Source organism: Taudactylus pleione, unplaced genomic scaffold (genome assembly GCF_031769625.1).
Source record: "Taudactylus pleione unplaced genomic scaffold, aTauple2 ptg000121l, whole genome shotgun sequence".
Classification (NCBI taxonomy): domain Eukaryota; kingdom Metazoa; phylum Chordata; class Amphibia; order Anura; family Myobatrachidae; genus Taudactylus; species Taudactylus pleione.
The window spans coordinates 6,535,722-6,548,439 of NW_028284523.1; the positions used below are offsets into that span (position 1 = coordinate 6,535,722).

Below are 12,718 nucleotides of genomic sequence, written 5' to 3' on the forward strand. Positions count from 1 at the left end.
CGCGTCCCGCAGCTCCTGGCTGGGCTGAGCAGGCTTCCCTGTTAGCTATAACATAGGGCTAATAGCCTTACGTTATACCAGCACAATGCGGCTCCACGATGCAGCGCTGTACGACCATCACACTCCTGTCACAGCAGGACAGCATCACCGCTTTATACTATAAGGGGGCTAGCAGCGCTGTGCTAACTGGAGTGTAGCAGTTTGCACACGCACAGCGCGGTATTCATGAAAAAACAGCCCCCCTGCTTCCCTTTTAAGGACTGTAGTTACTGCCTGCACACAAGCAGTATAGCTCAGTGCACTACCTGCAGCAGGGAGTGCTTTAGCGTGGGTCTCTTACGACTACCACACTGGGAGTGCTTCAGCGCAAAAGGTAGGGGAGGCCCTGTCCTTGTATAATAGGAGTTTAGTGCTAGCTACAGTGGATAGCTGGTTGCTAGCTGTATGGGCACTAGCCCAATTCCCTTTTGCGCATAACACCACGTTAGGCGGTTCTGAAAGAGGCCAGTTCAATCGATGCATCACAGCTAGAAGCGAGGGGTTGGCGAGACAGTCCCGCCAATGCAGCACCGCTTGGCAGGCTTCCCTTCGTTCTTTAACAAAGGGCGCCTAGCTTAATCTAATGGCTTGATATCTCAGCCTGTGAAGTATCATAGCCTCATGGTGTACTAGCTCTACTGTTCTGGTGCTGCTGCCAGAACTTATGGTTATAGCATACCCTTCACCCAGGGTTAGCACACTTTGGCGTCCCATCCCCAGGCTTATGCCTCACATGGGCTCGCCTTAAAGAGACTTCCCATGCATATATGTGGCAGCACATATACTACATTATAGGCTGGTCTTAAAACCTTTCACCAGTTTTCTGTGCTTACCTTAGAAGGTATGCATATGTGCATCTATTTATATCTCATGTGTTCCCTTCGGCAGCACATACAGGAAGAGGTTAGTAACGTGCGGCTAGTGTAGTTGTTGGCATTACTGCCTCACAGCACTGAGGTAGTCTTTTTGATTCCCACTTCGAAAAGTGGGTTAATCTGGCGCTAAAAGGGCTCACCTGCTAAGGCGAGTACACCTGTAACAGAAGTCCCAGGATCGAAACCAGTCTGGGACAGCACGCAGCTACCATATCCTGCCCCTGAGCAGTAGCTGAGTGACGGCCACACGCGGTACATGAGCAGTCCCCCTGCGGGGGGGTAAGCCACGGGTATGGTATGTATATATGTGTGTGTGTGTATATATATATATGTATATATAAATATATATATAATGTATATTGTATTTTATACTAGCCCTGTAGTAGAAACATATACATGCTAGAATGAAATTTGTCCTTGGAGTTCCTTCCATGGCTTTAATTTTTGCTCATGTTCTAGTTTTACAATATTATCGTCACCTACTAAATTTGTATGTAGGTATGCGTATGCCTATATGGATATCGCTTCTTATCCTTACTATAAGAGCAGGGGTAGGATCTGTTCTTATCAGTTTTATGTCGGATACCTAGCATATTGATAGAAGGCTGCGATTGGAGGCTGGACTCCTGATGCGGTAGTTGGTACAATAACTCCGCTTAACACGATCTCTTCCGGAGGATTGGGTTGTGTGTGTATATACATGTATATGTGTAGGAGGCCTATACTTCCACAAGCATTAGGTTACCTATAATACCACGCATGGGAAGCCGCCTGGGATTACCAGAAGCTGTAGGCTATATCCATACATATTATATGGTGGCTCTATAATCTAAAGTCATGTGCTGCAGCTTACATAGTGATAGTCACAATTCCCTAAGGCATTGCTTCTAGCATGGACCCTAGACATGTCACATGTATATAAGGATATATACTTAATACTTATATAGCTCGGTTCATGTCAGTCTATATCTATGGCGCCCCGTTTCGGGGGACCTATTATCATTACAGTGATGCACTTGGTAGCAAGCTTGTAAGACGCCCATTCTTTGTATATTTCCTAATAATTGGGAAACAAAAACCTGTTTTCTGTTTAACCCTACTGGGGTTATCACTCCCTTCTTTGCTTGGGATAACTAACGAGTGCTATGTCTAAGTACAGGTACCCTTCTCAGTATCGATTCCGGTACTCCATATTATTGTCGCATATCTCAATAGAATGAGTCTAAAGGGCCCTTAGGTACAATTCATATCTTGAAGGCCTAGGGCCACCTACCGATTTAGGCAGGGACAGACCTGGGTTATATTAGATTGGTGGGCATAATACACATTGTAAATATTGGTGTAAGGATACTTAAACTAGCAGACCGTTTTTGGGGTATAAGTATAATCTACAGATACACGTCTCTAATGGAACAGGCTCAGGTATAGAGTCCTGTTTTACGACCTTCTTGTCTCCACTAACATTTTACTAGTTTCCACAGTATTTTCTACTGCACATCTCCAGACTGAAGTATGTGCTGTAGACCATTGGTCTTAGCCCACTGAAGCTACTCTCTATTCCTAATGTGGCGGGTTGCTTTGCGATAGAACAGGTCAGTGACATTCTACATTTCGGCCAGAGGGCTTCTGGTCGCTCACAGGTGAGAGCTTACCCACTAATGCCTCGGTAGAGGCTCCTATTTCATGTAAACTGACATACATAGAGTTCTTCTTCCTTACTGCCTCCTAGCAGCCATCCGCTCTTTTAATCAGTTGGCTCTACACTTTAGAATTTTCCTGGAGTGTGGGTGCATAGTTACAACATTGAGAACCAATTCTACTAGAATCTGTTGGCGTTATGGACCAAAGCACATCTCTGGGCTACTGCACATCTTTACATAGAAGTGTGACAGTCACTATGTTCCACTCAGGGGGCCTGGTGGGTTTCCTGTTCAGTAGCTGTTGATATTTTTATCATACTGACAGGTACCTGACTGGTATCTTCCTGGTTTTTCTCATGCTATGTTCAGGCCAGCAGTTACTACTGCCTATGCACTTCCATCATGTTGGAAGTTGTCCGTTGTTTCTCTTTAGCGTCAGGGTTTCAGTTGCTGGTTTATTCCTGTTCTCAGCATGGGTTGTACTGCGGTCTGACCCTCTGAAAGGTATTGTAATCTCAATCCTCTCGAAGCCGCCTCATGGCCAGGGTGATCTCCTCTCTTTGGAGATTTCTATGGTCTCATCCTTCCGCTGGTTAACAACTTTGTAGTACTTGGACTTCCAGAAGGGTTCAGGGCGACTGTGCGGCCTTGACTTTTACCTCCCTGTATACTCTTTGTGAGGAGTCTGTGGACTCTCTGTTTTTGTAGATTGGTATCGTTATACTTCTATCTATATGAGTTATGTCCAGCAGTGCTGGTATTCTGCTATCTGCAAAATGTGGCAGCTTCCTGTTTCCGACTCTGGTACGGTTTCCTTGAGGTTTCTTCTCGGGTTACTGCCCTTCTCCTATGGATTCGGGTAGGAGTTCTCTTCTCCCAACAGTATGGCTTGGTCTGTTTTCAGCTGAGTTTACAGTGTTCTGATGCTTCTCATCTGAGGGTGTTTTCTCGCTAGCCGCTTATTCCATTCGACTACTGTACGTTGTGGTATTCTGTGTCTGTTCCGCACGGAGTTCTGTTTGTCTCCTGGCTCACGACACTTGATTCTCAGCTCTTGCCTTCCGTTGAACCTCCGGTTCTATGCGGTCCCTGTTCGGTTGGCCGAAGGGTCGGCATGTTCTCCGCGCTTCCCACCCGGGAGGTTGGCTTTGGGACGTCCCCACTGTCTTGAACTCCAGTGTCCCCTAGTGGATGAAGGAGAAAACAGGATTTTGGTACTTACCGATAAATCCCTTTCTCCGATTCCACAGGGGACACTGGACGCCCGCCCGGCGCGGCGTACCTGCCTGTTGTGGGTCTTTATATAGTTGTGTGACTGCATGTGTTCCCTGCAGTGGTTTCCTCTGTTTTCCTTCAGTCGGTATTGTTCCGTTCTGTGGTCTTCTCCTTCTCCTCGTTTTCCTGTTGTCCTCCGTCTCCTCTCGGGCTCAGTTCTTAAACTGGGGCTGATGGGGCATAGAGGGGGAGGAGCCAGTCACACTTCTAAATTATTTAAAGTGCCAGGCTCTACTCTACCACCGTCTATACCCCACTGTCTTGAACTCCAGTGTCCCCTGTGGAATCGGAGAAAGGGATTTATCGGTAAGTACCAAAATCCTGTTTTTTTGTGGTAGTTGTAGCAGCGCACAGTCTGAGTGCGTTGACGACTTTGTACTTGATCAGTTTGCGGGAGAGGGGCATGCGCTTAGCGTTGACACCCCCCCACAGACACACACACACAGCACTCCGGCCTCCTTTGAGACCGCCTGGGCCCGGGGTACGGCGCCCGATGTCACCCTTTTAGAGGGTGCAGGTTGGTAGTGTGGTCCTGGATGGTGGCTGCCATTTTAATGGTTTCTTGCTGCGAGCACATGCGAGGAGGAGCGCGCACGCGACAGGCTGCCCTTGTTGGTCGGTTTGAACCAGAGCTTTACCTGTTAATGGGAAATACTCTAGGTCATAGGAGAGTGGTGACTGGAGGGGGGGCGGAGCTTCCGGTGATGCCTCCTGCAGTGGTACAGTCTCCGGGTCCTGTCTACAGCAGGGGATACACAGACGCCTCTTCCTCAGCTGGGACTGTTACATTACCCTGCACAACAGACTACACATCTCCTCTTCCCTGCAGTTTCCATTTTGGTCTCCTGGAAGTCTAAGTACCTTGCTGATGGTATTAGCTGTCTATGTAACATGTAAAAGCTGCCTATGTCAGGGGTTCCCAAACGCGGTCCTCAAGGCTCCCCAACAGTTCAGGTTTTAGAGAAATCCATGGTTGATCACAGGTGGCTTAATTAGTACATCATTTAATTTGATTTAACCACCTGTTCTCTATCATGGATATCTCCAAAACGAACTGTTGGGGAGTCTTGAGGATCGGATTTGGGAACCTCTGACCTATGTGAAACCGTTTTTTTTTTTTTTTTTTTTCTTCTTCATGGTCCATAGGGGTCCAAAGGGATACCATAGGGTAATGTGGTTGGAGAGATCCAGGCACCAAACAGTTAAAGTTTTCAGCTCCCAGGATGCCTCGGGTCCTCCTCCATATATACCCCACCCTTCAATTGTTCGTTTGGTGCGGTAGGATTAAGACGCACCTTTGTAACATGGGACTGCTCAGGCAGGCCTAAGCTTTTTTATGTTTTATTTTATTTTCTATGTTTTTGGGTTGGCAGTACTGAGCGTCGCCAGGCCCCAACATCAGTAACTGGGCTGGTGATTTCGGCAGGTCTCGGCTGAGCTTGCTAGCAGCGATGCTGGGACCCGTACTGCAACCGTAAGCACTGAGATGTCAGGTAAGGAGACACCTCGCTTACGAGGAATCACGCGGTGCAGTCCTTGCTTCTGGCATAGGAGACGCACCGGAAGCCGCTGCAGTCAGGGCCCTGAGCGTTCGCGTCTTCACTGGACCACCAGGGTCTTATCGTCTTATGCCGGGGATCGGCTACAGACTCTTCTGCTGCCACGAGGCCAGCGTACCCGGCCGGTTGATGCAGCATAGGAGGAGGTAGGCGCTCCACCTGCAACTCCGACCCAGACGCAGTCCCTTGAAAGGTTTTTTGTGCGTCTGGGTCGCTCCTCCTACTCTCCTCGTGTATATGAGACGCTCACAGTCCATTGTCGGTGTGCTGCTGTAGCTGTTGGTCTCAGGAGGTTTTGAGTCAGTCTCCCTGTATACCTCTCACATGGGCCAGGTATATAGTGCTCTATATCTTACCAAGCATTTGTGTTTTTGAGTAGTTGATTCAGAGCTCAGTGCAACCAAATTGCATGTGCATTGTATGTGACTGTTTGCTAGCTGCTGTGATAATACTGCCTTTTATTTCTGACTCAGTTATAACTATCACTGTTTTTCCCCTGATTCCTCTGTTGCAGGTGTGTGGGGTTTTTCTTTAAACATCACATTTATTTGCTATTTGTGAAGGTTGTCACATTACATTGCATTGTTACCTTTATAATTGATATGTCAAAAAGTAGAGGGAATCGGGATGGGGAGGGTCCTGTGACTGTTTCATGTAAAACCTGTTTGGGGGCCTTGTCCTCTCAGACCTTTATAAAGGATGGTTTGTGTGCTGTCTGCAATAAAGAACCACCTCACCAGTCCAGTATACCAGTCCCTAGACTTTCAGGTTATGAAGCAGTTTGTGGATCGTATGGCTTCTCCCATACTGCCTCCTTGTATAGGGTATCCACCGCATTCTATGTTTGCACCTCCTATACATCCTTCCTGGATGGATGCTTATGTCCACTCAAGTCAGAGTATGGATCAGTCAGCTGGTGCAAGCAAACCGGTAGTTACTAAGGCGCCTAAGCGTAAGTTATATTTTTATTGGTCTGCTCAGCATATGGATTCAGACGCATCATCAGAGAGCGGTTAAATCAATTCAAGATTTAACCGGTGGCCAAAGCGAAGTTTCCTAAATCTGACCAGCTCACTGAGCTTATGGAAGAGGCATGGGGTAACCCGGATAAACTGTTTTATGTCTATAAAAGATTAACATTATTGTATCCTTTCCCAGCTTCTGAATGTACTAAGTGGGGAGGTACCTCCTACTGTGGATGCTCATGTGACGCACCTAGTCAGAAATGCTACGCTGCCTATTCCGTCAGCATCTTCTCTTATGGATTCAACAGATAGGAAGATTGAAACATGTCTTAAGGCAATATTTTCATCATCGGAAGCTGTTACCCGTCCAGCTTTGGCTGGAGCCTGGGTAGCCAAAGCTGTTGAAGAATGGACGGGGGCATTGGAAGACTCTCTACCAAGTGCAACCAGAGAACAGATGATGTATATTTCCCACATATGGGAAGCGGCCTCCTATTTGGGAGGAGCTGCAGTAGATGCTGGAATTTTAGCTTCTAAAGCATCAGCAGCTTTAGTAGTGGCACGCAGGGTCCTTTAGTTAAGCTCCTGGAAAGCTGATACAGGATCAAAGAGGGCTCTGGAATCCTTACCTTTCTATGGAAATATACTTTTTGGAGCAGAGTTAAATAAGATAATAGCTACTCTGGCGGCTTCTATGTCTGCAGGTCTGCCATCTACGAGTACAATAAAATCTAGACAGTTTCCTTTTCGGTCCTTTCGTCCTCAGAGGCGAGCAAAGGAACAGTCTTCCTCCAAGCCGTCTAGTTTTCGCAGGACGTCCAAGTGACAAACTAATAGCTCTGGGCCATCCAGACGTCCAGCTTCTAAGACGGACGACAAACCCTCGGCCTGATGGGGCAAGCCTCCTCCTGGGGGATCCCATGGTGGGAGGCCGACTTCTTCTTCAGTTTGCGGATTACTGGCATCAAACAACAACAGATGCCTGGGTCCGAGAAGTGGTCTCTCAGGGGTATACCCTCACTTTCTGGAGGCATCCTCCCCGGAAGTTTCTTTTGCGGTCAGAGTGGCCCATCAGGAGGCCATTCACTCCCTGCTGGGCAGGGGTTATAATACTGGTTCCTGTGTTACAACAGAAAAGGGGTTATTATTCCAATCTAATCTAACCGAATGGATCTCATCGCCCTATTCAAAATCTAAAAACCCTCAACAGGTTTATACGTTTGGAAACTCTCCGGTCAATTATTTTTGCAATGGAACCTGGGGTTTTTATACTTTCCCTGGACATTCAGGATGCATATCTGCATGTTCCTATTACGCCATCCCACCAACAATTTCTACAGTTTCCTGTCCTACAGCAACATTACCAATTCCAGGTGCTGCACTTTGGCCTATCAGCAGGCCCTCAGGTATTTACCAAGATAATGGCAGTCATGACAGCCTATCTCAGACGTCAGGGAGTCAGAATGCTACCATATCTGGACAACCTTCTGATATTGGCACAAACTCCAGTTGTTTTACAACACCATCTTTGGCTGACCATAGCCTGCCTTCAGAAGCACGACTGGATCATCAATTGGAAGAAATCCTCTTTCACCAACACAGCAGATGGTACATCTGGAAGGACTTCTGGAGACTCGGACACAAAGGGTTTTTCTACCAGAGGACAAGATTGCGGCCCTATCATTGAGAGTACGCAAACTGCTATGCAAGCGAAGGGTATCCGTCATATCAGAGATGCAGGTCCTGGGATCAATGGTATCCACCTTTGACATGGTGGGATATGCTCAGTTTCATTCCAGGCCACTGCAAAATTTGATTCTCTTCAGGTGGAACGGACAGTAGCATCTACTAAAGTCCCAGAGGATCCTTCTCACTCCATAGGTTTGTCTCTCCCTCCTGTGGTGGCTAAGAAAGGATCATCTGGACAAAGGGCGCCCATTCTGGATTCCAAATTGGGTGCTTCTCACAACGGACGCCAGTCTTCGCGGATGGGGGGCAGTGATGGGTCATCGCACCTTTAAGGGAAGATAGACAAATCAGGGAAGTCATCTGCCAATAAATATTCTGGAACTGCGAGCAGTATACAAAGCACTTATCATGGCACAGGACCTGCTCTAGGTCAGGCCGGTACAGATCAAGTCCGACAACGCGACTACAGTGGCCTAGCTCAATCATCAGGGAGGCACACGAAGTCATGAAGGAAGTGACAGGTTCTGATTTGGGCAGAACGTCATCTTCCGGACATCTCGCAATACTCATACCGGAGTCCTCAATTGGGAAGCAGACTTCCTAAGTCATCAGGACATACACGCCGGAGAGTGGTCTCTCCACCTGGAGTGTTTCAGCTCTTGGTGAACAAAGGGGTCTACCAGACATAGACCTTATGGCATCATGTCACAGCCACAAGGTACCCAGGTACGGGTCCAGGTCCAGAGACCCATCCGCAGCATTCATGGACACACTGGCAGTAAGATTGGCCTTCTAGCTGATGTAGCTATTTCCTCCAATTTCCATCCTCCAAAGAGTCTTCAGGAAATTCAAGTAGGAAGGCGGAACAATAATACTGGTGGCTCCGGCTTGGCCCAGACATCATTGGTTCACAGACATACAGAATCTATCCATAGACAGTCCGTATCCTCTTCCTCTATGACAGGATCTGTTAACGCAGGGTCCCTGCCGGCATACGGATTTACCTTGTCTGGCTTTGACGCTGTGGCTCTTGAATCTTCCATCTTAAGAGCCCAAATTTTCTCCAGCTCTGTGATTCAAGCAATGCTTAGAGCATTGAAAGCATCTCTCTGCCCGCATCTATTACAGGGTTTGGCATTCTTTTGGTCAATGGTGTTCCCACAGAAAGTATGACCCTTAGGGTTTCCCGGGTACTGTTTTTTCTCCAGACTGGTTTAGACCTTGGTCTCCATCTGGCCACTTTGAGAGTGCAGGTTTCTGCATTGTCAGTCTGGTTCCAGAGAAAGATTGCTTCATTACCAGATTTTTTTAATTTGATTTTTTTTTTCTTTACAGGGAGTTCTGAGAGTTCAGCCTCCTTTTGTCCCACCAGTAGCACCGTGGGATCTGTCTTTTGGTTCTTAAGGGGCTTCAAGCTCCCCATTTGAACCTTTGGACTCTATGGATTTGAAATGGTTGACAGCGAAGACACTTTTTTTTTTTCTTCTCTCTATCTCTTCTGCATGCACTCTCTGATTTTGCAGAACTCTCTCGTCGCTCTCTATATTTTATTTTTCACCAGGATAGAGCTGCTCTTTGTACAAGGGAGGGTTACCTTCCTAAGGTAGTGTCCAGTTTTCATGTAAATGAAGAAATTATAGTTCTAGCTTTTCAGACTCCAAACCTAGGTATTGTCTGTAGGTGAAGCCTCCCTGGATCTATGTGGAGCGTACAACTTAGTTAGAAAATCAGATGCTCTTTTTGTATTGTACGGTTTTCACAAATGAGGAGGATGGGCAGCTAACAAGCAGACCCTGACTCGATGGTTATGCATGACTATCTCTCAGGTGTATACACAGGCTGATCTCCCTGTCCCTAACACGGTGACCGCGCATTCTACTTGGTTTGTAGGGCCATTGTGGGCTTTTTAGTTGTGGTGCCTCTGCTGAACAATTGTGCAAGGCATCCACGTGGTCTTCTTTCCACACTTTTCTTTGGTTCTATGCCTTTGATACTTTTGCCTCTCAGGATGCTTCCTTTTGAGTGATGAGTTCTCCTTTCTGCTCAGGATCATCCCCCATCCTTAAAGGAAATTCTTTAGGACATCCCCATGGTATCACTGTGGATCCCTATGGACCGCGAAGAAGAAAATTAGAGTTATGGTAGACTTACCTTGATAACTCCTTTTTCTGCAAGGTCGATGGGGTCCACAGGGCACCCATCCTAACTCACCTGGCTGCATTGGGTACATTTTCTTTTCTTTCGGTCGTGTGTGTGTGCGCGTGCACGTTTCTGGTGTGCGATTGTTCTTCCTTCTCCTGCCTTGAGGCTTATTTATAAAACTGATGGCCTGGGGGTGGGGTATATATGGAGGAAGACCCGAGGCATCCTGGGAGCTGAAAGCTTTAACTGTTTGGTGCCTAGATCTCACCAACCACATTACCCCATAGTATCCCTGTGGACCACGAAGAAAAGGAGTTATCAAGTTAGGTCTACCATAACTCTATTATTTTTTGATGCCTCTGTAAAACTTTTTTAATTCTGCTGGCTAATGGGCGGATTTTGCTGTATTATGATGCCTTTAGCTTTGGGACGTTATTGTAACGTACACAGTGTAACCTACTGTTGCCCTTGGGGATGAAATGTGTATGGAGCGACGCACAGGCATTACAAGGCTGCGTCACCCTGTCGGGGATTTGGGACCTTGGCTGGTTGGTGCCCACCCTGGTGTAGCTGGTTGCGCCTCAAGAGGAGACCAAGTTCACGCTTGGGTAGTTTCCTTTGCGCATGCACAGGCTACTTTACCTCTATACGGTTACGTTCCCAGCCACTGCATTTCCCACCCTGACTCCATGCCAGGCAGCGTGCAGCAGTGGGGTTTGCAACAGTTTTCTCTCTTTTGACACGCAGAACCCTCAGCTGCACAGGGCGCAGGCGAGAGTGGCCTTGTAGGCATCTTCCGCCTTCCACGTCTCTGTTACCAGTTTCGAAATTGCCGGACTTACGGAGACTGGCTCGCTTTGGCAGCACATATACTAAAATAAGGAACAATATAGAGGAGATTCACACGTTCCGTGTGCAAGGATGGTATACAGGTTCGTGAGGAGTCGGACAACCGGCCGGCAGGTTCACGGTCGTTTGGACAACTCCATGCCGGTGTAATAGGTCTGTCATCCGAGAGGAACAAGAATGCAGCGGCGATGGTGTAGGCAGCCCGTTTCCTTTCCTGGGCGGAATCCTTTGCTCCAACTTTCTCAGTGAGGGTTATATATCGGTAGTGGGAAATTGAACGGCGGACTTCCCCAGCAGGGCCACGTTTCTCCTGGTGCAGTGGTCTTTCTACCGTTCGTTCGGATGTAAGGTCTTCCGCAGGGTATGGGGGTATGTTCTCCGGTCATGCAGCCTGAGCGTTCCCTTCCTTGAGGTGGCTTTTGAACATCCCATGGTCCAGTGTTCCACAGCCTTGCTGCAAGAGAAAATAGGATTTTTGGTCAATTTACCGTTTAATCCTTTTCTCTTAAGCAGGCTGGGGAACACTGCGAACCCTTCCTCTGTCGTGTTTGGTTATTGACCGTCTTCTCCCTACTGGTTTGTTTGATCTAATAGTTTCACAGGGCTCCTCTACTCCTCTTCGGACGCTCTTAAAGAAGTACTGGAATTGTGGGATTTCAGGGGGGAGGGGCTTAGGATTTAAAGCTACAGTTTAATTTAGGTGCCAGCTAAAGCCCCAACCTACAATCCACATGGTCCAGTGTTCCCCAGCCTGCTTACGAGTAAAGAATTCAACGGTAAGTTGACTAAAAATCCTATTTTTTGTGCCACTGCGGACTGGAATGCCCCATATGGCACACAGATATAGGCAATTATAAAAGTTTGGGTCATTCAAACTGTATACAGTTGAAATTGTGAATTGACCTCTGCTCCCACATTACATAATATGAAAATGTTCTACCAATTCATCTTGCTCACATTCAGCATTTTTATCTCTGGGCCATCTGCAGCAATGTGTAACATGTTAATTATGCATGGTTTGCAGTTATGATTAATTATATTCTTTTGCATCCAGGTCCCACGAGCTACGTTCTAAGATTATGTCCCTCCAACTCCTCCTGTCAGTATTGCAGAATGCCGGACCCGTATTTAGGACCCATGAAATGTTTATCAATGCAATCAAGCAATACCTCTGTGTAGCCTTATCTAAAAACGGGGTGTCCTCCGTTCCTGATGTCTTTGAACTCTCCCTAGCCATATTTCTCAGTCTGCTATCCAATTTTAAGATGCACTTAAAAATGCAAGTAGAGGTAAGTAGTGGGCTGGTATGCGTGTTGTGCAGACCGTAGTGCAATTACACATGCCAGAGAAATATAGGTTTTTCGTAATCTGTGACCCTGTTTTTATTGTAGGTTTTTTTTAAAGAAATCTTTTTAAATATATTGGAGACTTCAACAAGTTCATTTGAGCACAAGTGGATGGTGATACAGACTCTGACAAGGATTTGCGCAGGTACCTAGTAATCTGTATGCCTGCTGCTCCATATTACAGTATACACTATGTACTTTTACAGGGGTCCTGTAATCTGTTCCCAAGTGTCACATGCAGACTAGAATTCTTAGTGATCTCCTTACTGGAGATAAGGCCCTTTGTCATCTGTCTGTTATTTACATAGTAAATGAAGGGGTTAGATTTATACTTTAGAC

The 12,718-nt window shown here is 47.0% G+C and overlaps 1 protein-coding gene across 1 annotated transcript in view; it reads left to right on the forward strand.

The window, feature by feature from the left end:
- ARFGEF2 (ARF guanine nucleotide exchange factor 2) overlaps nucleotides 1-12,718 on the forward strand; it is a 120,639-nt gene that overhangs the window by 26,426 nt on the left and 81,495 nt on the right. Inside the window, exons 10-11 of the mRNA XM_088472170.1 lie at nucleotides 12,088-12,322; nucleotides 12,425-12,524. Coding sequence (XP_088328296.1) covers nucleotides 12,088-12,322; nucleotides 12,425-12,524 — 335 coding nt within the window. The remainder of the gene's footprint in view (nucleotides 1-12,087; nucleotides 12,323-12,424; nucleotides 12,525-12,718) is intronic.